At 60.3% G+C, this 22682-nt stretch overlaps 2 protein-coding genes across 2 annotated transcripts in view; both read left to right on the forward strand.

Moving 5' to 3' along the window:
• Positions 1–16809, forward strand: part of LOC113406936 (exocyst complex component 3-like protein) — a 20111-nt gene extending 3302 nt beyond the window's left edge. The window contains exons 3-13 of the mRNA XM_026653849.1: positions 1060–1279; positions 2008–2686; positions 2857–2974; positions 5482–5607; positions 6631–6731; positions 7696–7806; positions 8139–8280; positions 9991–10113; positions 11399–11554; positions 13343–13467; positions 16044–16809. Of these exons, the coding sequence (XP_026509634.1) occupies positions 1060–1279; positions 2008–2686; positions 2857–2974; positions 5482–5607; positions 6631–6731; positions 7696–7806; positions 8139–8280; positions 9991–10113; positions 11399–11554; positions 13343–13467; positions 16044–16230 (2088 nt within the window). The 3' untranslated portion in view covers positions 16231–16809. The remainder of the gene's footprint in view (positions 1–1059; positions 1280–2007; positions 2687–2856; positions 2975–5481; positions 5608–6630; positions 6732–7695; positions 7807–8138; positions 8281–9990; positions 10114–11398; positions 11555–13342; positions 13468–16043) is intronic.
• Positions 16810–20461: 3652 nt separating this feature from the next.
• The window catches only part of LOC113406939 (chymotrypsin-like protease CTRL-1), a 15493-nt gene continuing 13272 nt past the window's right edge, over positions 20462–22682 (forward strand). The window contains exon 1 of the mRNA XM_026653854.1: positions 20462–20578. Within this exon, the coding sequence (XP_026509639.1) occupies positions 20462–20578 (117 nt within the window). The remainder of the gene's footprint in view (positions 20579–22682) is intronic.

Here is a 22682-nt window from a genome sequence, read left to right on the forward strand (position 1 = left end):
TGGAGGGTGGGGCTGGGGGAGTGAGGGGGGTCTGGAGGGGCTGTGTGTAGGGTGGGGTGAGGGGAGTAGGGGGTCTGGAGAGTCTGTGAAGGGTGGGGTTAGGGGAGTGGGGGGGGCTGGAGGGGCTTTGTAGGGTGGGGGGAGGGGAGGGGAGGGTGGAGGGGGTGTGTAGGGTGGGGATAAGGGAGTAAGGGGGTCTGGAGGGGCTGTGTAGGGTGGGGTTAGGGGAGTAGGAGGGTCTGGACAGGCTGTGTAGGGTGGAGTCAGGGGAGTGGGGTGATCTGGAGGGGCTGTGTAGGGTGGGTCTAGGGGAGGGGGGTCTGGAGGGGCTGTGTAGGGTGGGGTTAGGAGAGTCAGGGGGTGTGGAGGGGCTGTGTAGGGTGGGGTCAGGGGAGAGGGTCTGGTGGGGCTGTGTAGGGTGGGGTGAGGGGAGTGGGGGAGTCTGGAGGAGCTTCTGTAGGGAGGGGTTAGGGGGCTGAGGGGGGTCAGGAGAGGGTGTGTAAGGTAGGGTTAGAGGAGTGGGGGGATCTGGAGGGGTTGTGTGTAGGGTGGGGCTGGGGGAGTGAGGGGGTCTGGAGGGGCTGTGTGTAGGATGGGGTCAGGGGAGTGGGGGGATCTGGAGGTGCTGTGTGTAGGGTGGGGCTGGGGGAGTGAGGGGGTCTGGTGGGGCTTTGTAGGGTGGGGTGAGGGGAGTGAGGGGGTCTGGAGGGGCTGTGTAGGGTGGGGTTAGGAGAGTGGGGGGTCTGGAGGGGCTGTGTAGGGTGGGGCTGGGGGAGTAGGGAGGTCTGGAGGGGCTGTGTAGGGTGGGGTGAGGGGAGGGGGGGGTCTGGAGGGGCTGTGTAGGGTAGGGTTAGGGGAGGGGTGTGTGGAGGGGCTCTGTAGGGTGGGGTGAGGGGAGGGGGGTCTGAGGGGGCTGTTTAGGGTGGGGTTAGGGGCGTGAGGGGCTCTGGAGGGGCTGTGTGTAGGGTAGGGCTGGGGGAGCGTGGTGGGGGTGGGTTGATTCTCCCCATATCTCTGGGGCTGGGCATCGCTCACCGTCCCTGCCCTGTGTGTTGCCAGTCGACCGTGCAGTCGCACCTGGAGGGGGTGAGCTCGGGGCTGGAGCAGCTGCGCTCGGCGGCAGGGGACGTGCGGAGCGTGCGCCGGGACCTCTGCGCCGTGCGATGGCACCTGCTGGGCAGTGCCGAGGGCTTCCAGAGGCTGGTGCCGCTGCGGGCTGTGGTGACGGAGCACGCGCAGCTGGCTGCGGTCGTGCGGGCGCTGCCCCAGCTCTCCTCAGGTAAGGGGCACCGAGCCAGGCCTCAGCGTGCCCTGGTATGCGGCCCGGCTCCTGCGCGGGCACTGGGCCCGGCTGCCCTGCCGGCGTCGAGCCCCGCGGCTGGCTGAAGGAGCCAGGTCCCGGGACGCTGTCAGGGCTGGAGGGAAGGCCCAGCCGTGCTAACCGCAAGAGCAGCCAGCCCCACGAGGGCATCCCCAGCCGCGAGGCTTCCCAGGGCTCCGCAGTCACCCCACAACGGCGTAAGCCTGGCTATGCCCCGTAGCCACGTGGTCCCCAGCAGACGGACGCAGGGTCCCCATTGGCAGGGAGAGGGGCGTGGGCACAGCGGGCGCCTGCCAGGGGCACGTCCTGCTCCCACAGAGCCCCGGGCGGTCTGGGCCCTTTTGGCCAAGCACGTCCTGGGAGCGCAGCTGCCTGTCTGGCGACAGTAGGCCCCAGGCTTTCTAGCCAGGAGCTCCCTGCTCAGGGACTGCCAGTCCTGTCCTGTGCCCAGCCCACCACCTGAGCAGCTGCCCAGCGTGGTGCGGGCACAGGCAGGCAGCTCACACTGCCTGTGGGGGGCCGCAGGAGGTTTCCAGGGGGCCTGCTCAGAGGGTGTCTCTCCTCCTTGCCTGCGCTGCGCATGGGATCCCGTGTTCCCGGTGCTGGGCCCTGCTGCTGTCCGTGCAGGGCAGCCGGGCGCCGGCTCCCGTGGGGTCCAGGCTGTTGGATCTCTCCTCTCCACACAGTACACGAGCTCCTTGCCCACTCCCTCCGTCTCCTCCACGGGCAGCAGCTCCTGGAGGCCCACGCCGGGCTCATGGCGCTGGAGCGCCTGCGGGACGACATCTCCTCCCAGCTGCACGGCAGCAGCAGCCTCCCGAGGGACCAGGCCCTGGGCGTGGTGGAGTCCTTCTTCGCTGGCCTGCAGGAGCTGAGCCACGCACTGGCCCAGCAGCTGTGGCGTGTGGTGGGCGTCGGCGTGAGGCTGGTGCAGGAGGACCCGGCCCTCTTCGTCTCTGCCGTGCGGATCATTGAGAGAGAAGAGAGTGTCGACGATGCCCTGCTGCTGGGTCCCCATGCCCACCGCTTCCCCGCCCCCGGGCGCCCCAAAGCCTGGAGGCAGCGGTTCTACCAAGTCATTCAGGAGACCATCGCTGCTGCCCACTTCAAGGCCGCTCACGTGGAGCTGAAGGGCCCGGGACTGGGCCGGCACCTGGCCACGCTGCAGAGCGACATCCTGGCGGAGCTGCGTGTGGTGAAAGACCTGATGGTGCAGTGCTGCCCGCCTCACTACGACATCCTCAGCGTCTGCACCCGCATGTACCACCGGGGCCTCTCCGACCACCTGCAGGACATCCTCAGCAGGGACCTGGACAAGCAAGAGATCTTCATGCTCCTCAGCTGGGTTCTGCATGTGTACCAGAGGTCAGTGCCAGGCCCGGGGGGGAGCTCGGGGTGTGTGTGAGGAGCCCTGGGCTGGCGGAGAGTGTGCGTGTGTGTGTGTGTGCGCCCACACACCTGCGGGCATGTGGAAGTCATCCATCCGCCTGGAGCACGTGGTGTTACTCACTGGCTCCTCTTGTTCCTACCCGCAGCCCGGAAATGATGGGTCACCCAGACCTTCTCCCCGAGGTGGACGTGTCAACTCTGGCCCCCCTGGTGTCACCAGAGGTGGTGGAGCAGATGGAAAGGAAATACGTGGGGAAAGTCAAGGTGAGTGAGCTAAGGAGGATGTGCTAGCAAGCGTCCCACGCCGGGCTGGAGTTACCCATTTCGGGGAAGGGGTGGCGAGGGCCCAGCAAAACCTGAGCGTCAAGCCATGACAGTGTCTCTCTCCACCCCCCACCCCACACACACACACACAGCGCTGCGTGCTCTGCTGGGCCCCTCCTCCCCCGTTCATTCGCCCTCTGCCCCGTGCCAAGCTCCCTGCAGTGGCGGGGCCAGGAAGAGCCCATTCCGCTGCCCCCAGGTTCAGCTGTGTTAATATCAGTCTTAGACAGCGTTACACAAGGCTCGGGGGCTGGCACTCAGAGACCTCGGCCAGCTTAGTCCCATGGCCAACTCAGCAGTAACAACCGTTGTAACCCTTGGTTAAAGGTACAGACGAGAAGGAAAGGTGGGAAGATGGGAATAACTGTCCTTCCGGGGCAAAGAGCAGAAGCTAGTAGGGATGGGCTGGAGCTATTGCTGCTGCTGGTAAAGTCTGATCCTGTTTGCGAGAAGACAAAGCAAGACACACACAAGGGGAGAGGACAGAACAGCGAAGAGAGAAAATGCAGCATCTGTCTCTGGTGCCGATTCTCACTGGTAGCCTGGCTGCTGCAGAAACACGGGCCCAGCCCATGGGCCGATCAGCCGCTCCAAGAGCTGGCAAGCTTGTACCAGTGTCGGGCTGTGCAGGGCTTTGCTTTTACCTGCCTCGCTGGTCCCCGGCTAACAGCAGTGTTGCAAACTATACCGTGTCGGCCGGCTAAGCCAGACTTATTGGACAGAAGGGAAAAGGAGAGCGGTAGGGAAGAGGAAAGACAAGAGGGAAGGAAAAGGACACCTGGAGGAGGGGGGGTGACAAAGTCTCACCTCCCAGCTGGTGTTGGGGATTGATCTGGGTCCCTCCCTCTGGCCCGGTCAGGTCGGGACCTCTGGCACAATGACGTCACCATGAATCCCGGGGGCCCAGGAGGCAGCAGGGGTGGCAGCCATGATGGTGAAGCCCACTCCCTCCATTTCTTTCTGTTGCCAGCTTCCCCCCAGCGTCTTTCGGAGGCCCCCAAGGGAGCAGTGGATGGAACAGCCCAGCCCCTCATTATTCTGTCCACTAATTAGGCTTCGTTTCCGACAAGCCCATTTTGGTTAATTGATTACCCAGATCTCTTGTTTACCAGGCCTGAGCACGACACGGGCCTTGAGTTCTCTGAGCCGGGTGCTTGGGTTGGGCGGCGTCAGGCTCCGGCTCGCTTTCACGCCGTTCCCCACCACCCCGGGTTCTTGTGACCCTTCAGGAGGGTTCTGCCAGCTCCCAGCTAAGGCAAACGTGGAGTTTCCCCAGCAGCTCTCGCTGCTGAGAGTTTTCCTCCTTAGTCTCCACCGTGGCCTCTTCCCCGGCTGCCCCCCGTGGGCACAGCCCCTCTGTCACTGCAGCCGTGCCCTGCTCCGGAACTGCTTCTGTGTCCTGCGTGCCCTGCCAGCCCACGGCCTCACTCCCCAGGCTGGAGCGATTGAGGGGGAACAGAGACAAATGCTGCTGCCCCCTGAGCCGCGCCAGCTAACGAACATGCCCCTGACCTTGCCTGCCCTGTGCCCGCTCCCTCTGCACCACGTCAGCGGGATGCCTTCCTTTCCCAGCACATGGTGGTGCTGCCTGGAGAGACAGACCTATCCACCAGCCTGAGCTGTCCTCTCATCTCTCCTGCTGTGCCCCCATCCCCTGGCTTCCCCCGTGGGCACAGGCCCCTGTGGTGGGAGATACCCTGGTGTTCCACTAGCGGGCGCTAGGGCACGCAGGGAGACACATTGGCGAGCTCCGCCGGGTGTGGCACCGGGAGGTTCGTGCCCTTCTGCTTTGAATCCAGCCGGGTGCGCCACGGGCACTGGCACCCAGACAGCGCTGGCTGTGAGGAGAGGCCTGTGCCAGCCGCCAGCCGTCGTCTCTGCGCTCAGGCTGCTCCATGATTCCCCTAGGATGGCCCGGCCACCCTAGCTAGGGGTGCCAAGGCTGGGATCCCCTGGGCTGCCCTGCGCTGGCGCTCCAGGCCTGGCTCACCGCAGCCCTGCGCACCGCTCCCTAGAACCGGGCAGGGGTCCAATAGCGTCGAGTGAACGGGGCGGGGAGCCGGGTCTTGGCCCCAGGCATGGGGGCTCTGGGGAGGCAGTGCCGGGAGCGTAGCTGGACGTGGATCCCGCCTGGAGCTTTTCCTCTAGCTCTGCAAACCAAGGCTTATAGGAAAGCAGATCAATTTGGGGGAGAGGGGGATGGGCCATATCTCAGGAGCCCCGAGAGCAAATAATCCCAAATGTTCACCCTGCCCCTGAGGGGGCAGCCCAGTCTGCAGCCCCATCTCACTGCGCACGTGTGTTTGTAGAGCGGCTCGGCGTTAAACATAAGCCCCGTTGCAGTCTCAGCAGTAGGGCGGCTGTGGCCACCTCAGGGCGTTCAGAGCTCCTGCTGCAGAGCAGGGTCCCGGCCTCCCGTCTCACCTCTTCGTCCTCCCATCGGGCAGGCCAGCGTGACTGAGTGGATGCGGCGCACGCTGGAGGTGGAGTTCAAGGAGTGGTTCCGAGAGGAGGAACCAGAAATGGATCATCTGGGCTTCTTCCAGTCTGCCCTGCCCATCATCGTCATGCAGGTGGGCAGGGGGCTGGGAGTGCCCTGTGAGGGGGTCGGGCAGGGCATTGGGGCTGGGAATGCCTTGTGAGGGGATGGGCGGGGCAGGGCAGGGGAGGTGGGAGTGCCCTGTGAGGGGGTCAGGCAGGGCATTGGGGCTGGGAATGCCCTGTGAGGGGACGGGTGGGGCAGGGCATTGGGGCTGGGAATGCCCTGTGAGGGGACGGGCGGGGCAGGGCATTGGGGCTGGGAGTGCCCTGTGAGGGGGTCGGGCAGGGCATTGAGGCTGGGAATGCCCTGTGAGGCCAGGCAGGGCGGGGCAGGGGGCTGGGAATGCCCTGTGAGGCCAGGCAGGACAGGGCATTGGGGCTGGGAATGCCCTGTGAGGGGACGGGCGGGGCAGGGCATTGGGGCTGGGAGTGCCCTGTGAGGCCAGGCAGGGCGGGGCAGGGGCCTGGCAGTGCCCTGTGAGGGGGCAGAGGAGGGCAAGGGGCCTGGCAGTGCCCTGTGAGGAGCTGGGCAGGGCACAGGGTGCTGCCCCCAGCCGTGGTTCAATACCCGAGCACTCTCGGCACGTCGGGCTTTCCGCCTGCAGAGCTGTTCTGTGCCTCGGGCCCGTATCGCTAGGGGTCACCTGGAACCCTGGGGCACCTGCTCCTCCGTCCATGCTCGTGCCCTAGACCTTGCACTGGGCTGGCCCGGTTCTGAGCTCCCCGGAGGACCTGCCTTTCCCCCCTCGGGAGGTGACTCTGCCCGGAGGGTCAGTCCTGTCGCTCCTGTACTGATTGTGCTGGGGGGTCTCCCCTGCGGTAGCTGGGGTGTGCTGGGCTAGGGACGTTGCCCTCATGGCTTCTCAGATCCCTGGAGCACCAACCTGCCCTGCCCTGCCTGGCTCTGGGACAGCACAGGAGCGAGGCCAGCCAGCCCAGAGCTGGGGGCCGAGGCGTCCAGCCTCACTGAGCAAGCAGTGCCGGAGCCCCGGCTGGGGACGTGGGGGGAGCCTACGGACAGGGCAGTGACCCCGTGTCCTGCTCTCCCTGCCCAGATGCTGGATGAGAACATCCGGGTGGCCTCCCTGGTCACGGCCTCTCTGCAGCAGAAGGTTTACGCTATGGCCATGGACGAGCTGGAGGCCTTTCTGATCAGGTCAGGGGTGTCCATGGGGTGCCCCCCCCCCGCTTCCTGAGGCCGGCCTTCCAGGGCAGGATGGCAAAGGCTGGCGGAATCCCGTGCCGCCCATCTCGGGGGAGGGGGGGCAGGCCAGGGTACTGCCGTGTGTTGGAGCGCTGGGCCGTTCCAGGGTCGGGCACCCAGGGGCCGGGACCCCCTTTGGATCCTGTCCTCACTGAGCACTGAGCACTCCTTTCCTGGGTACTCAGCCCACGTCCCCCCAACCTCGCGCCTGGCTCCTATGGACCCTCCTCCTGGGTACCCCTCTGCAGCCCCTCGCCCTCCATGGGCCTTACAGCCCTGGGGGTAGGACCCCACCCCCCAGCTGTCTGCTCAGGCGCTGCTCTCGTTGGCCTCCTCCTGCAGGCGCTATGTGGGGCACAGCAGGGCAGCCAGGCTGCTGCGTGGGAAGGGGTCAGGGGAGCCCTAGGTGGGCCCCACATGGCGTGCCCTGCCCCCCGAATGGGTGGGTGGGGCAGGGTGAGGCTGGGAATGAGGAAACGTGACCCTCGTAGTAGCGGGATACATCCCCCCCGCCAGCTCCCTGGGCTGCATCCTGCAGGGAGGCAGTTACCTGGAGACTGCTCAGCAGCGCTTGCTCCAGCTGATTCAGGATCGGGGCCCTGTGCTCCAGCCTGCCCAGCACCCGCCCCCCTGCACTGGGACGCTCCGCGCCAGGAGCTTCCAGACATCAGCACCACGGAGGCTGGAACGCCCAGGCTGAGCGCGGGCCAAGCCGTGCAATGCCCGACGGGCGCCAGGCTGATCTGCCCAGCCGCTGGGCTCCGTTTCACAGCCTCGCCCACCCAGGGAAGCCCGGGCCTTCCAGCGGCTGCTGCCAGGGGCAGAAGACTCCCATGGAGAGAGTCCCCGGTGCCCTCCAGCTCCAGGGCTGGTCCCCTCTCTGCCAACCCTCACGGTCCCATGTGCTGCATCCCAGGCTGCGAGAGGCCCTGGGGGACTGCGGGAAGGAGCACCAGAAGGACCGAGCCATGCCCAAGCATTACATCTCCTACCTGCTGGCCCTGCTCAACAACAACATGGCGCTGAGGTAACCTGGCAGGGCACTGGCAGCTCTTTCCCTACGACCCACTGCTTCCCCAGAGCACACGGCCCCCACACTGGGCACAGATCCCCCTCACTGCTACCCCAGAGCCCCCGCCCCCAAGGACACGAGACCCACTGACCCCCAAAGCCCCTGCACTCCCGTATTGGCTCTGACCCCTTCCCCAGAGCCCACGTCCCCACCATTAAGTCAGATTCCCGGCCCTCCACTCCCTGTTCCCCAGAGCTCCTCCCTCGCTTCCCCAGAGCCCATGCTCCCCTTCCCCCAGGCCGTCTGCCCCAGCTGTCCATCCCTCAGCTCCTTCTTTCTCCTTCCAGCTCGTCCATCTCCACTCTGCACCCCGGCAGTGCATCTCTTGCCAAGCCCGCTGAAATCCCCTCCTCCCTGAAGACTGCGCTGGACAGGACCCAGAAGAAGGCCTGCCGGCTGCTGCTGGAGGAGCTGCTGCTGGATTTGCAGGTACACATGTCCAAGAGGGGCTGCAGGGCTCCTGGAGCCGGGAATAGCGTAGGGCCAAGAACTGATTCCCTGCAGGACCCCCCTGGAGACCCCCCTGCTAGACAACGATTCCCTGGTTACAGCTCCATTTGGAGTTAGCCAGTTTTCAACCCGTTTAATGTGGGCCCCGTTAATGTTATATCATTCTAGTTTATTCATCAAAACGTTATGCAGTACCGCGTCAAACACCTCACAAAAGTCCAAGTATATTCCGTCACCGCCATTACCTTCGTCGACCAAATGTGTAACCACATCAGCAAAAGAGCTCAAGTTAGTTTTGATAGGATCTATTTTCCATAAGCCCATTCATGACATTACCCTCCTTTCATTCTCTATTGAGTCCTGTATCAGCTGCTCTATTATCTTGCCTAGGAATTGATGGCAGACTATAGCAACCCAGGTCAGCCCCTTTACCCTTTTTAAAATAGGGCCCAACTATAGCTTTCTTCCAGTCTTCTGGAACGTTCCCACGGCTCCAAACTTACAGAAAATCAACACTCATGTGCTGCCCCACAGACCCGGCTAGGCTACGCTGTGGGGAGAGGCAGTCAACCAAGACAAAAGGGATCCTTTTACATTTGTAGGGCTTTATAAGGGAAAACTCCCATCTTGTACCAGGAGCATAAATAATATAGACTATTGCAAAGACTCACTACTTCTACTACACCACAGGTTACCCACTCATTAACCTCCGTGAGCTCCTACGCGCCGTGCCGCTAGTACCAAATGCATTGTTGTCAACAAGAACAAAAGCGATTTCTTACCAATACCCTGTGTCACTTCAGAGAAGAATCAACTTTTTTTCCTCTCCTTGGCTGTAAGTCCAGCTCCGCTCTTGCTGTCCTGTTCTTTGGTCTCTTCGGCTTGAAGTGCTCTGGAGAGTCGATGTTCCTGTGGCAGGACCTCTTTCCACTGAGTTTATCCACAGGCGGGGGCTCTTCACCTCGCCGGCCCTCCCTTGTCCATTAGACCCCTTTGAACTGTATCCATCAATAGAAGTTCAAACAGTCCCTCTCTCCGTTCATGTCCTTTAGGGCCCTTGTGGGGGGGCTTCTCGTTTACTGCTTCCAGGATCGGTTTGCCTGCAGCACAGCTTCCACCACTTCCCTTTTCTTTCGTTTTCCCTTGATACTCTCTCTCCAGTGTGGCCGTCGATTTGAGTTCCCTCGACGGCCCTGCTCTAATAGGGCTGCTCACGTACCCAGCTCCATTCCTTTCTGCTTCTTCCGACCTGAAACCTTTCCTCTTTTCCTTCTTTCCTCCTTCTCATGTCCCAGTTCCCTGCGTTTGTTCTCCTGGTATTTTATCACTTCCCCTCCTACCCAGGTTCCGGTTCACCCGCTAGCTCAGCATCTCAAGTTGTCTCCTTCTCGAACAGCTTTTTCCAGCTGACCCTTTGGGTGGATTCCAAGCCCCCTCCCCAGCGCGAGCTGCCCTCGCCGTGGCAGTCTCTTTCCCCAGGGCAGCGTTCTGTCCTGCTGCATCGCAGCTGCTAGTGCAGGGATGAGGGTTACTACAGGCTCCTCGGCCAGCTCTTTAAAACTCTTGGATGCAAGTTATCTGGACTTGCTGTTTAACATCCCACTGAGATACTAGTGGAACGGGAGCGAGCCGATCTGCATGGGCTTGGAGCCTCCGCCTGACACCTTGTGGGTGCTGTGTATGTTTCAGCCCCTGTATGTGCAGCTGCCGTCCCGCAAGTGGCTGTCCGGGGCCCAGCTGGTGAACAGCATGTGCGAGGTGATCGACAAGTACATGAGAGACTTCTCCCACGTCAGGAACCCCGTCTTCACGGTACGGTGCTCCAGAGGCGCCGGGCGCCTCTCCTTGTAGAGCCGTTGGTGTGGCTGGCTCCCCTTGGGGGGGTGCATGCTGTGCCCTGGGAGGGGCGTGGTGCTGAGCATGCCCCCTGCACCCTGGGGAGCTCCAGGAGGCATGGTGCCTCCCCCTGGGATTGTGCCCTCTGCATTGGCCCTGTGCCCGTTGGTGGGGTGGGAGCAGGGCCAGTGGGACCCAGGGAGGCTGATGGGGGGTCAGAGCAGTTGGTTTTCAGACTGGAGCTGCCCCTCTGCGGGGGCCGGGTGAGGTAGAACATTCCCGCGTCCTGGCTACTTTCCAAGGCGCAGGTGACAGTGGAGGCAGCAGCACTCCGCAGGCAGGAGCAGCAGTGGCACAAGGGGTGGCCCCAGAGGGATGGGCTGGAGAGCAAGCCAGCCCCGCCCCCCCACCCTCAGACCCTGCCCCACGGGGCCCAGCCACTGGCGTGGGTAATGGAGTCAGCTGGCACAGCCCGGCCACGGGCAAGGGAGCAGGGCTGGAGAGTGAGAGCAAGGAGGCTGGGGGGAGCAGGGCGGGGCTGGAGAGAGGAGGGGAGACAGCCGGGGGGAGAGGGGGCAGAGCACTGGAATAACCTGCCCCAGCTGCTCCTGCCTGGCCCCAGCAGTGCCCGGCTGCCGGAGGGCTCTCTCCCCACGCCCCACAAATGCAGGCACGGATGCTGTCTGTAACCTTCAGGAGGCCGGCTGGGCTCCTGGCCTGTCCCGGCTGATGGGAAGATGGGGCTGGGGGGGGCCATATCTGTTATTGGACTAGCTTCTGGAAGTTGAGCGAGACGAGCTCTCCAGCTCCCCAGAGCTCTTCGTCGGGTCTTCAGCTTTGGGAGACAGCTCGGTTCACTGCCAGGAGACACCCCCGGCGCTCAGCCGCCCGTTCCTGTCCCGAATCGCACCCCTGTGCTGCCGGCGCCACCCCCGGGGGTGCCCTACGCGCTCCTTCCCCCTCCTGCTGGGATCACCCTGCAGATTCTTCCCTCCCCCGTAGGCCACCCAGCCAAGCTGCCGTAGACACGTAGCCGGGCCCGCCCGCCCTCGTCACGCTCCCTCCTGCGGAGATGCCCAGGTGGCTGCGGTGCTGCCGAGCGGTGCCAGGGGCTGCCGTGGCTCCCTGCCCTGTGCTGCCACGTTGCCCGGCAGGAATCCCACTCAGTCCACGTTATTCCGCTGTTCGGCTGCTGCTGGCTACGGCTGCCCCAGGTCCCCCCTCTCCCCTTTGTGTCTCACTGTCTCCTGCCGGGGTCTAGTTCCTGCTGGCCGAGAGCGAGCACCTGGTCATGACTCACTACGTGCGGGCGCTCATGGAGAAGAAGATGGTGTGCCGGAGCGCGGAGGAGCGGAGCCAGCTCGCCACCCGGCTGCTCCAGGACGCCGCCCAGCTGCGGGAGCTTTTCCACAACCTGGTGAGGGAAGCTGCACTCCCAGAGACGCGAGGTCAGCCCTGTGGGTCGGTACCGCCGGTGGGCGGTCATGGCGGCCGGCTGAGGTGGAGGCAGACGGAAACGTTTCAGCCACACAGGGGGCGAGGGAGAGGGAATTGTCTGCTGCCGTCCCCAATGGCAATTCATAGTCGTTCACGCTGGCAATGGGTGATCATGGGGCCAGGGAAAGCATGTGAGAACACCTCTCGCCTGGTGGATCTAGGTGGGCAAACTACGGGCCGCAGGCTGAATCCGGCCCACCAGCCATTTTAATCCGGCCCTTGAGCTTCTGCTGGGGAGCGGGGTCTGGGGCTTGTCCCGCTCCGGCGCTCCAGCCGGGGAGCAGGGTTGGCTCCCGGAAGCAACGACATGGCCTCCCTCTGGCTCCTACGAGCTGCCCCCGCCCCAAGCGCCGCCCCCGCATCTCCCATTGGCCAGGAATCGTGGCCAATGGGAGCTGCAGGGGCGGTGCCTATGGACGGGGCAGCGTGCAAAGCCGCCTGGCCGCGCCTCCACGTAGGAGCCGGAGAAGGGACATGCTGCTGCTTCCAGGAGCCACTTGAGGTAAGTGCCACCCGGAGCCTGCACCCCTGAGCCTCCCTCCCGCCCCAACCCCCTGACCCAGCCCTGATCCCCTTGCCACCCTCCAAACCCCTCAGTCCCAGCCCGGAGCACCCTCCTGCACCCCAAACCCCTCATCCTCAGCTGCACCCCCAGCCGGCGCCCTCACCCCCTCCCGCACCCCAACCCCAATTTCGTGAGCGTTCATGGCCCCCCCATACAATTTCTATTCCCAGATGTGGCCCTCGGGTCAAAAACTTTGCCCAGCCCTGATCTAGGATGTGGGAGCCCCAAGTCCCTGCTCCATTGGCTACTGAAATGTACAAAGTAACACAGCTGCAGCAGGAGAGCTTGAGGCAGCCCTGCTCCAGAATATCCCATAGCCCCCTGGATAGGGCACTCCTGCAACCTGGCAGACCCCAGTTCAAACCCCTCCTGGGGGAACTGAAACTGGCTCTCCCATGTGCTAGGGGAGCATGCTACCCACCGGGCCTAAGCTGATACGGCCGCCTCTGGCCGCCGCCTCCTCCGGCTGTTTTGTGACGCGCGTCCTGCTTTCCTTTGCCTTTTATCAAAATGCCCGAAATCGAAACCAGTTTTTCGTGGCGGGTTGAAACGTTGCCTTTCGACATGCCTGGAACCTTTCCATCGGTTCGGTTCGGTCGAAACTCTTCGGTGACCGTGACACAGAACCTGCGTTGTTCGGCTGCGAACCGTTTTGCCCAGCTCAGGTTAGGCGGTGCCCCTCTCAATGCTAGGCCGAGCCAAGCGCTGGCTGCCGGAGTTTGGATCGCCCCTCTCTTAGGCCTGGGGGGGGTCAGGCGTGGGCACGTCAGCCCAGAGGGTGCTGGAGGATTCTCTGCACCTTGAGGTCTTTAAACCACGAGCTGAGGACTTCAGTAGCTCAGACATAGGTCAGGGATTTGTTACAGGAGCGGGTGGGTGAGGTTCTGTGGCCTGCGTTGTGCAGGGGGTCAGACTAGATGATCAGAATGGTCCCTTCTGACCTTAAAGTCTCTGAGTCTATGACAGACACTGAGCTGCACCTGTGGGCGTTGGGCCTGGCTGCTGAGCGTGTCTGGTGAGTTCTCTCCGGCCGGTGCTGCGGGCCAGCCTGCCGGCACAATGCTGCTCTACGGCTCCCTGGGGCGGCGCTGTGTGTCTGGCCTGCTCCTGACGCTCCCTGTGCTGGCTGGTTCCTTCCTGCAGGGCCTGGCCGAGAGCGAGCAGACCCTCGAGGTGATATTCGCCCTCCAGGAGCTCATCCGCCTCCAGGACCCGGCCTTGCTCAGCCTGGAGGTCCTGGGATTTATGACGAAATACCCCGACATCAGGTAGCAAACCCAGCGCGGCGGGAAAGGCCTGTTACACGGGGGGCCATGGGGAGGTCCTGCCCTGCCAGTAGGGGGAGCTGCCTTCACACAGGCTGTCTCCCGTGTAAGCCTGAACCCGCACCCCATGGCATGCATCTGGAGCACCTCTCCAGAGGTATTCGCAATCCTGTTCATCCCCGATAGCCACGGGGCAGAGCTCTTAGGCACTGCAAGGGACGGGCCGGCTGGCGCTGGCCGCTCCACCCAGGCTCGCCTGCGGGCAGCACAGAGGAGAGAGTCACCGAATCGGAGCGGCACAGACTGGCAGAGAGCAGCCCCTGGCTCCTGGGGAGATTGTTTCCCCGCCGCTGAGCCCAGCCCAGAGCCAGGTGCCCGTTGTGCGAGGATTTTCACAAGAGTTTGGTTTTATTTCCAAATGATGAACTTTTGGGCTCCCCACCCCCTTTTGTTCCTTTTGGCCACGGAGCGAGATAAAGCAATGACTGGTGGCCGGGGGTGGGGGGCGGTGGATCCCACCCTCTCTTTCCTTGTGCTACGCTCTGACTCTTCCAGCGGCAAGGGCGGTTTGAAAACTCCCAGCACGGCCAAACAAAAACTGGAGGGAAAAAAAGAAAAGAAAAGACGTTTCCCTGAAGAGCCCCCACTCCTTCTTCTTTCATTCGCTTGTGCTCAGGGGCCAAAGGGCTGAAAGGAGAGAAGTGAAATGGCCAACATTCGATATTCCAAATCAGCCCAAACGAGAACATTTGGAAGAAAGAAAAAAGGGTTTTTTGCTTTTGAACAAAGTCTATTATTTAGCGACACATGCTCGAGCTTCGGTTTGTGGCTTTGCTGGCGGGGCGCATCTCAGCCTGCCCCAGCACACCAGACGCAGAAGGAGGGATGCAGCCACATGACTAGGGCCTGACCAATTCATGGTCCATTTTGGTAAATTTCACGGTCAGCCTTTCAAAACGCTTGAATTTCAGGGTTTGAGATATTGACATTGTAAATTACACAGTGTTCGTAACCATGGGGGGCCCGACCCAGAAGAGGGTCATGTGGGGGGTTGCAAGGCTAGAGGGGCGGGGGGGTTGCAGTATTGCCACCTTTATTTCTGTGCTGCCTTCAGAATGGGTGGCTGGAGAGCGGCGGCTGCTGGCCAGGAACCCAGCTCTGAAGGCAGCACCGTTGCCAGCAGCAGCGGAGAAGTCAGGATGGCGATACCATCCCATGCCATCCTTACTTCTGTGCTGCTGCTGGCAAAAACAACAAGGAGTCTGGTGGCACCTTAAAGACTAACAGATTTATTTGGGCATAAGCTTTCGTGGGTAAAAACCTCACTTCTTCAGATGCACAGAGTGACAGTTACAGATGCAGGCATTATATACTGACACATGGAGAGCAGGGAGTTACTTCGCAAGTGGAGAACCAGTGTTGACAGGGCCAATTCAATCAGGGTGGATGTAGTCCACTCCCAATAATAGATGAGGAGGTGTCAATTCCAGGAGAGGAAAAGCTGCTTCTGTAATGAGCCAGCCACTCCCAGTCCCTATTCAAGCCCAGATTAATGGTGTTGAATTTGCAAATGAATTTTAGTTCTGCTGTTTCTCTTTGAAGTCTGTTTCTGAAGTTTTTTTGTTCAATGATAGTGACTTTTAAATCTGTAATAGAATGACTAGGGAGATTGAAGTGTTACCATTCCTGATGTCCGATTTGTGTCCATTTATTCTTTTGCGGAGGGACTGTCCGGTTTGGCCAATGTACATGGCAGAGGGGCATTGCTGGCACATGATGGCATATATAACATTAGTGGATGTGCAGGTGAATGAGCCCTTGATGGTGTGGCTGATGTGGTTGGGTCCTCTGATGGTGTCGCCAGAGTAGATATGGTGACAGAGTAGGCAACGAGGTTTGCTACAGGGATTGGTTCCTGGGTTGGTGTTTCTGTGGTGTGGTGTGTAGTTGCTGCTGGCAGACGCTCTGGCTTCTGGGCTGGGTGCCTGGCCAGCAGCCACTGCTCTCCTGCTGCCCAGCTCTGAAGGCAGCACCGAAGTAAGGGTGGCAATACCACGCCCCCCCCACAATCAGGGCCAGATTTACACCTTATGCGCCCCCAGGGATAGCATCTTCAGCGCCCCCCCCCCCCCCCACACACACACTGACCTTCGTGTTTTCCACAAAAACTGAAACTTTTAACCCACTTTTAACTTTTAGGCACCCCTAGAACGCTGGTGCCCCTAGGCATGTACCTGCTGTGCCTTACTGGAAATCCGCCCTTGCCTACAGTAGCCAGATTTCACGAGGGAGACCAGATTTCATGATCCGTGACATGTTTTTCACGGCCATGAATTTTGTAGGTCCCTGCACAGGACACCTGGAGGAAAGAGACGATGCTGTGGGGTTCTCCCCTCAGTGCAGTACCCGTCACTCCAGGCTCTGCAGCGTGCTGTCAGCCACTTCAGGGGGACCTCAGAGGTGTGTGGGCTTGAGAGGAGGTCCCGCGTGTGAGCAGCGGGGGTGAGCCCCCAGGGGCGAGGAGGTAGCAGCAGGTAAGGGGTTCGGCATCTCAGTCTCTGCTTTCCTGTTCCCCACAGCGATGAGCACGTCTCCATCCTGCTGGATCTGCGGGGCGACGTCTCCAAGGAGGTCCGGAACGTGGTGCTGGAAATGATGGCGCAGAATCCACAGTCCCTGCCCGAAAACTACCAGCCCATCTTCAGCAACATCCTGGTCCCGGCTCCGGAGCTTCCCTTCTGCCTTCGCAAGAGCAAGTGTGCCTGAGACACGCACGCCGCAGCCTGGCTGTCTGCAGCCTGCCCTGGCCAGCGGTGTCTCCGAACGACGGACCTCTGAGAGGCCCTGGGTGGGGCTGGGCAGAGACGCTGGGTCCCTGCTGTGTGTGAGGGGCTGTCTGGGCTCCAGAGACGGGGCAGGGAAAGCCTGGGCATCAGCCCTGCTGTGCAGGGAGGAGAGGGGAGGCTTCCACACCCATTCCCCAGTGGCCGACACCTTGGCACCTGCTTTGCTGGCGCCAGGGACCCTCAGCCCACTGATCCCCCTGGCCACGTAACCCTGGATGGGCTGAACCCAGCTGTAGGTCTGGCCCTAAACTGCTAAACCACCAGATTCAGCTCTGCCCATTCGGGTGTCCAGGCCTCTGCTCCGTGCTGCTTCCTAACTGCCCCCTCTGCTCAGCCCTCCCAGGCTATGTGCAGCCCAGAGCCTGTGGAGGGGATGGGCCGACCAAGGCAGGCAAGCGTGGCAGCATCACAGAGCTGGGGGAGCAGAAAGGGAATTTCCCCAGGATTCCTTCCCCAGGTCCAGCCACAACCGCCCCCTCCCATGCACCTGAGCGTGCCCAGGGCAGTCCGTTACCAAGCTGAGAGCAGGGCCTGACGGGTTCTAACTGGGCTGGGCAGAATTCAGTTACTGGTTGATAATTTTGACCGATAACAGTGATGTTTAAGCATTTTTTTATTTTGATCTATTTAAATGTTCACTGCTGCAGAAAATGAGGGGGAGTCAGACAATGGAGGGATCAGACAATGGAGGGGTCAGACAATAATTATTTACTGACAATGGACGTTGAGATTCCACAAGTTAAAGCTTTAATGCCGTTATAAGACAAACCATCAACATCCCATTCAGAATATACCCAGTAAAGACCCTTCGATCAAACTCAAAGAAGAACTTCAGGAGCGTTGTTCTTCCTTTGCCGATCGGTGCATTTCTGTGATTATCAAGGGAAATATTTTTCATTGGGGCGGGGGGCAGTGAAATCAACGTGTACTGACATTTACCAATTCAAATCGATTCCTTCCCGGCCTAGTTATAACACAGACAAATCCAAACTGTCTTGCAACTAAGATTGCCAACTTTGTAATATTTAAATCAGACACTCCAGCTGGAGTGCCGGAACCACCCCTGCCCTGCCTGTTCCCTGAGGCCTCGCCCCTGACCCACCTCTTTTCCCCAAGGTCCCACCCCCTTCACTTCTCTTCCCCCGTCGCTCACTGCTATTCCCCTGCCCGGGATCATGGGAATTGCAGTAATCAGAGCCCAGTGCAGAGGTTGGATGATCCATCCTGAACTAGGCAGTGTCCAGAATGTCGTTCTGCTACTCGCCACAGTCAGGGCAGGTGTCTCAGCAATGCGGCAGGGCAGGGGAAGGGAAAGAGCCCCACTACATGGAGTAAAAGAAGGAAGTTCTCCCCGATGGACGTGTTGGGTTTTCGTAGGGCGCTGAAATACCCTTGCCAGGAGCATAGGCGCCGACTCCGGGGGTGCTCCGGGGCTGGAGCACCCATGGGGAAAAATTAGTGGGTGCTCTGCACCCACCGGCAGCCAAGCTCCCCTTCCCCCTGGCCCCACCTCCTCCTCTGCCTCCTCCCCTGAGCACGCCACCTCCCCGCTCCTCCGCCTACCTCCCAGCTGTTTGGCGGCGTAGCAAGCTCCGGGAGGGGGGGGGGAGGAGCGGGAACATGGCCTGCTCAGGGGAGGAGGTGGGGCCGGGGCGGGGATGTGGGGAAGGAGTCAGAATAGGGCAGGGAGGGGGCAGAGTGGGGCAGGGACTTTGGGGCAGGGGTTGGAATGGGGCGGGGCAGGGGTAGAGGGGGGGTCGAGCACTCACCGGGGTGAGTAGAAGTTGGCGCCTATGGCCAGGAGGCAGGTTTTTAAACACGAGTGATGCTCGCTGGACTCCTACAGGTTTGTCGACATGTTAACTTTCTTGTGGGCCAGCTTGAGATGCTTTGCATTAAAATGCCGGGTAGCCAGGAACAACCGAAAGGCTTTGTTGCAAATCCCGCAGCGTGTTAAGGTCTGTTCTCAAACCCACGCTGAGCTCACCTGTAGCAAAGCAGCGAGCGGTGCTGCTGCGTGGGCGCCTCTATTGCTCTCGGGGCCTCCTCGCTGGATGTTGCCTCGCCACTGACATGGGCGCGCGCAGCTCCTGAGGAGTTCCCGTCCCCGCGTCCCTGACTCCTGATTACTCCCCAGCCTCGTGCTGCGCCCGTGGCGAGATGCTGAGTTTTATAGCCCTCGGGGGAGAGCAGGTCTCCTGGGTCTGTAAGAGCGTAGCTGGCCCCTTAAATGAACTGGGGGCTCAGCTCTCCTGTTCCCGTCCAGCGGCTCCCGGCTGAGCCAGGTGAGAGGCTGGGGCAGCACCTGGGGCGTAGCTGAAGTCCGGCAGGAGCCAGCGGGGAGAAGGGCAGGAGTGGAGAGCTGCCAGAGGCAGAAGGCAGTAAGCTGAAGCCAGGAGAGCAGAGCGGGGTTTGCAGGCTGGCTGGCATCCCCAAGCCAGAGAAGGCTGGCTCTACGCCGGGCAGCAGGCGCCAAGGGCCAGGGCTGAAGGAAGGGGAGCAGCAGAGGGCCTTACCCACTGATGTCTCCTTGCCACAGAGCTAGGCTCTGAGAGACAGTGGGAGAGCCGGGGGCCTGAGGACAGCTCCCCTGGCAAGGATACTCCCAACAGCGCGGCTGTCACAGTGCCTGGCCTGGGTCACAGGTGAGAGGGCCAATCTCAGGTCAGACTGTCGAGAAACTGGGCAGACGCCCTCCCGGGGGGCATGGTCTATAATTAGATGTAACCAAACGTGCGCTCCCGGATCGCTATACTAGCTTACCATGAAGCCACAGCCAGTTCCCAGAGACACTCCAGCCTATCTCAGCACCCAGACAGACTGGACGTCTGCGATGAAAGCCCCAAATCCCCACCCCTTAGGTTCGTCCAGCCCCAGGGAGCCAGTCACTTACCCCACGTCAATGGATGCTCAGAGTCTCACACCAAAGACAACGCTGACAGCCAATTTCTTTGGGGAACTAGCTAGAGATTTATTAGCTAAGAAAAAGAAAGGAAAGTTAGTCAAAGGTTAAAGCAGGTAAAATACGTTACCAGTGAGTTCAAGTTTGTAAGTCCAAAATGATAGCAGGGGTGGGAAATCTGCTAGTTTTCTATACGTCTCCCTGGGTGGCCCAAAGAGTTTTGGGGGATCTCAGTCCTTTTGTTCAAAATCTCCCCTGTCAGAATTCACCAGTCCAGAGATGGGTTAGGAGAGAGGGGCCTTTGTTCTCCCTTTTTATACCTTGACCCTTTTGGCTGGAAAAATCTTGGTTGTGTCATGGGCTCAGACAGTTCCAGGGTGTCTGTGCTTTGCCCTCAGGCCTTCATATGAATTGCAAATTTTTGCTTGCGCCTTCTGCATACATCCCATTTGAGGTGTCTCCGGGAGTGACACGCAGAGGCTTCTGTTCACAGTTCCTTTGTTATTCCTGAAGAGAGAACCTATGGGCATGTCTCAGACTCACAACATGTTTGAGCTCCAGACAAATAGCACCATTTAATAACTCCACCCACAATGTCAATACACATGTTATAACAAGATACTAATACTCAGCAGATTATAACTTTTCCAGTGATGCTTCACAAGGCATACTTTGTACAAGAAGTATCACAATTTTCTCAAAGTGGTGACCATATTAGTGTAGATGGTCAGTGCACCTGAGAAAAGATGGACGAGGTCGGATAAGGAGCTTGGCTGTGATGGAGGACGCTGGGGTATGGTGAGAACAAGAACTATAGGCATTGAGCTGACAGGGATTACGCTCTGGGACTTTTGTTAGACTATTTGCACAAGGTTTGTGTAATAAACTGGTCCCAGGAGGGGTATTTGTTGAAGTCAAAGCCTGAAATGGAGTCCTTTGGGTTACTCAAGAGGAAACTGAGGCAAGGGGCCACTTGTGGGGGCCGGGAGGAGGCCACTCATTACCGTGCTCATCCATCCATCAGTATCTTGGCACAGGGACACAAGAGGGATCATCTCCAGTGCTCAGGAAGGACGCAGCTGGGACACTCCAGGGAGATGTGGCTGGCCAGCAGACACGCCGAGCACAATTTGACTGCCCAGATTTGGACCTCGGTCTGCTCTGACTATGAGGAGCATGACCGTATCGTTGGCAAATGTGCCATCACTGCCGTTTGTTGTGGCCACCCCGACTGAACTGCAAGGCCAGGATGTGGGTGACCCAGAGCCAGACAGAGCCACAGTGTCCCCAGACCACGTCCTTCCAGAGCTGGCGGATGAGCCTGAACCTCTGGAGACGACCCAACCCAGGGCTGATCCGAATGCCGGTAAGTATTGAAATGATGCATTGAACTACACTGGGGTAGGGATTATACCTGCCCAGGTACTGTACAGACACCATCATGTTGGTCTAACTGTTCTCTGCCTCATGGCTTTTACCCCCGCCCCTGGTGCTCAAAGGCCACGTCAGAGACTATCCAGGCTCTCCAGTCCTCCTCTTCATGGTCACATGGAAACAGAGCCAGCCCGTAACCTCGCTACGTCCTGCCCCACACACCCTGATCCTGCTCCACCTGGTCGGCTCCCCCACCCGCCAGAAAATGGTGCCATCGCATAGCTTAACATGGAAGAAGAGTGTTTTAGGTACAGGCACTTTTCTTGTAAATTACCTTCACCCCTCCCCTTAGTCTTAATTTTTCATTAAACCGGCATCATAAGGCCGAGGCGAGAAAGCCAGAGCTCGAAGGCCATTGGGCTAGCAAGAGGTCGACCATGTTTCTGGAGCACAGGGCCTGCTGCGAAGCTTGCACAGCAGTGTGGTTGGTCAATCTTTTTTTTTTTTTCAGCGTTAACAAAGTTCATCTTGATGTCTGACTCTGTACTAGACACATGAGTCGCATTCGTGGGTCTGGGTCCTGGGCCCTCCCTTCTATGGGGCAGCGTCACTGACCTACCATCCACGCAGACACAATAACAGCATCAAAACAAGCGCAGGTACATCAGTGTGGGAGGGGGTCGGAGCATGGTTGTGCTTGTGCGTGTAGGTGGGTGTGGAAGTGGGTGGGTGTGTATCTGTCTGTCTGCCAAGCAGTGTGGCCAGCGCTCCCAGATGGAGTGAGTGAGCTGATTTTGGCCCCTGCAGCAGGAGCTGTCACCTCACCCGTGCCCGTCTCCTGCCCAGCAGCTGCTCCTGTCCTCAGGGCCGGCTCCAGCATTTCTGCCGCCCCCAACAAAAAAAAAAAAAAAAAAAGCCGCGATCGGCGGCGGCAGTTCAGCGGCAGGTCCTTCGCTCCTGGAGGGAGTGAGGGACCTGCCGCCCTCGAATTGCCGCAGGTGCCGCCCCTCTCCCTTGGCCGCCCCAAGCACCTGCTTGTTAAGCTGGTGCCTGGAGCCGGCCCTGCCTGTCCTCCAGCCTCCAAATCAGTCCTACCCCTCCCGTTCCCCCATCAACTCTGCCCCCCCAGACCCATCTCTGCTCCTCGGGGGGCTCTTCACCCCTTCCCCAGGCTGGGGGGCTGCAGCGGAGCCCCTGGCCCTATTCCCAAGCCAGGGGTTGTGGGAGGGAGAAGGGGCAGAAGCGCCGTCCTGTCCCCGTTGCTCACAGGGGGAGAAGGGGCAGCGCCACCCTTAGCTGCTCGGCGCTTTAGCCCTCCCCCCCCCCATGAGAACAGTGTGGGCTCCTGAGGGGTGGGGAGAGAACTCTGCCTGCCTCCTGCAGCAGCCCTGATTGGCTGCTCTGCCCCAGGAGGCGGGACGGTGGGGCGGGCTGAAATCCCATCACTGCCAGGCATTGTGAGACCTGGGGATGCGGCTACAGCTCGTCCCCCGGCTTCGCCGCGATCCCAGGCTGCTCCAGGGTCGCTCCCTTGTAAAGCCAGAGGGTTAAATGTCTAGGGACCAAACCTGTGTGAAGATCAGCCCCAAATCTCTGGGGGGAAATGGAGCACATGAAGGCCCCTGCATCCCTCTGTCTGCTGGGGAAGGGGGGGGCCAGGTGCAGGGCTGCACAGCTGGCAGCAAATGGGATTGCAGAGGGTGAAAAGCCACTGGCTGCACTGGAGATCAACAGGCCATTTGTCAGAGATTGCAAGGCCACCAGGGAACATTGTGCTCAGCTAGTCTGACCTCCTGTAGAGCCCAGGCCAGAGACCTGCCCCATAATCATCCCTGGAGCAGAGCTTTGAGAGAACCAGCCAGTCCTGATTTTAAAATGGAGAATCCAACACTTGGTAAATTGTTCCAATAGTTAATTACTCTCACGGTTACTAATTGACACCTTATTTCCAGTCTGAATTCATCTAGCTTCAGCTTCCAGCCCCTGGATCGTGTTAGACCTTTCTCTGCTGGACTGAAGAGCCCATTATTAAATGTTTTCCCCCCTGTAGGTACCTATTAAACACACACATCAGAAGCAGGAGTGGCAAAAGTTCC

This window comes from Terrapene carolina, unplaced genomic scaffold (assembly GCF_002925995.2).
Source record: "Terrapene carolina triunguis isolate 2854851 unplaced genomic scaffold, T_m_triunguis-2.0 Scaffold166, whole genome shotgun sequence".
In the NCBI taxonomy this organism is placed as follows: Eukaryota; Metazoa; Chordata; order Testudines; family Emydidae; genus Terrapene; species Terrapene triunguis.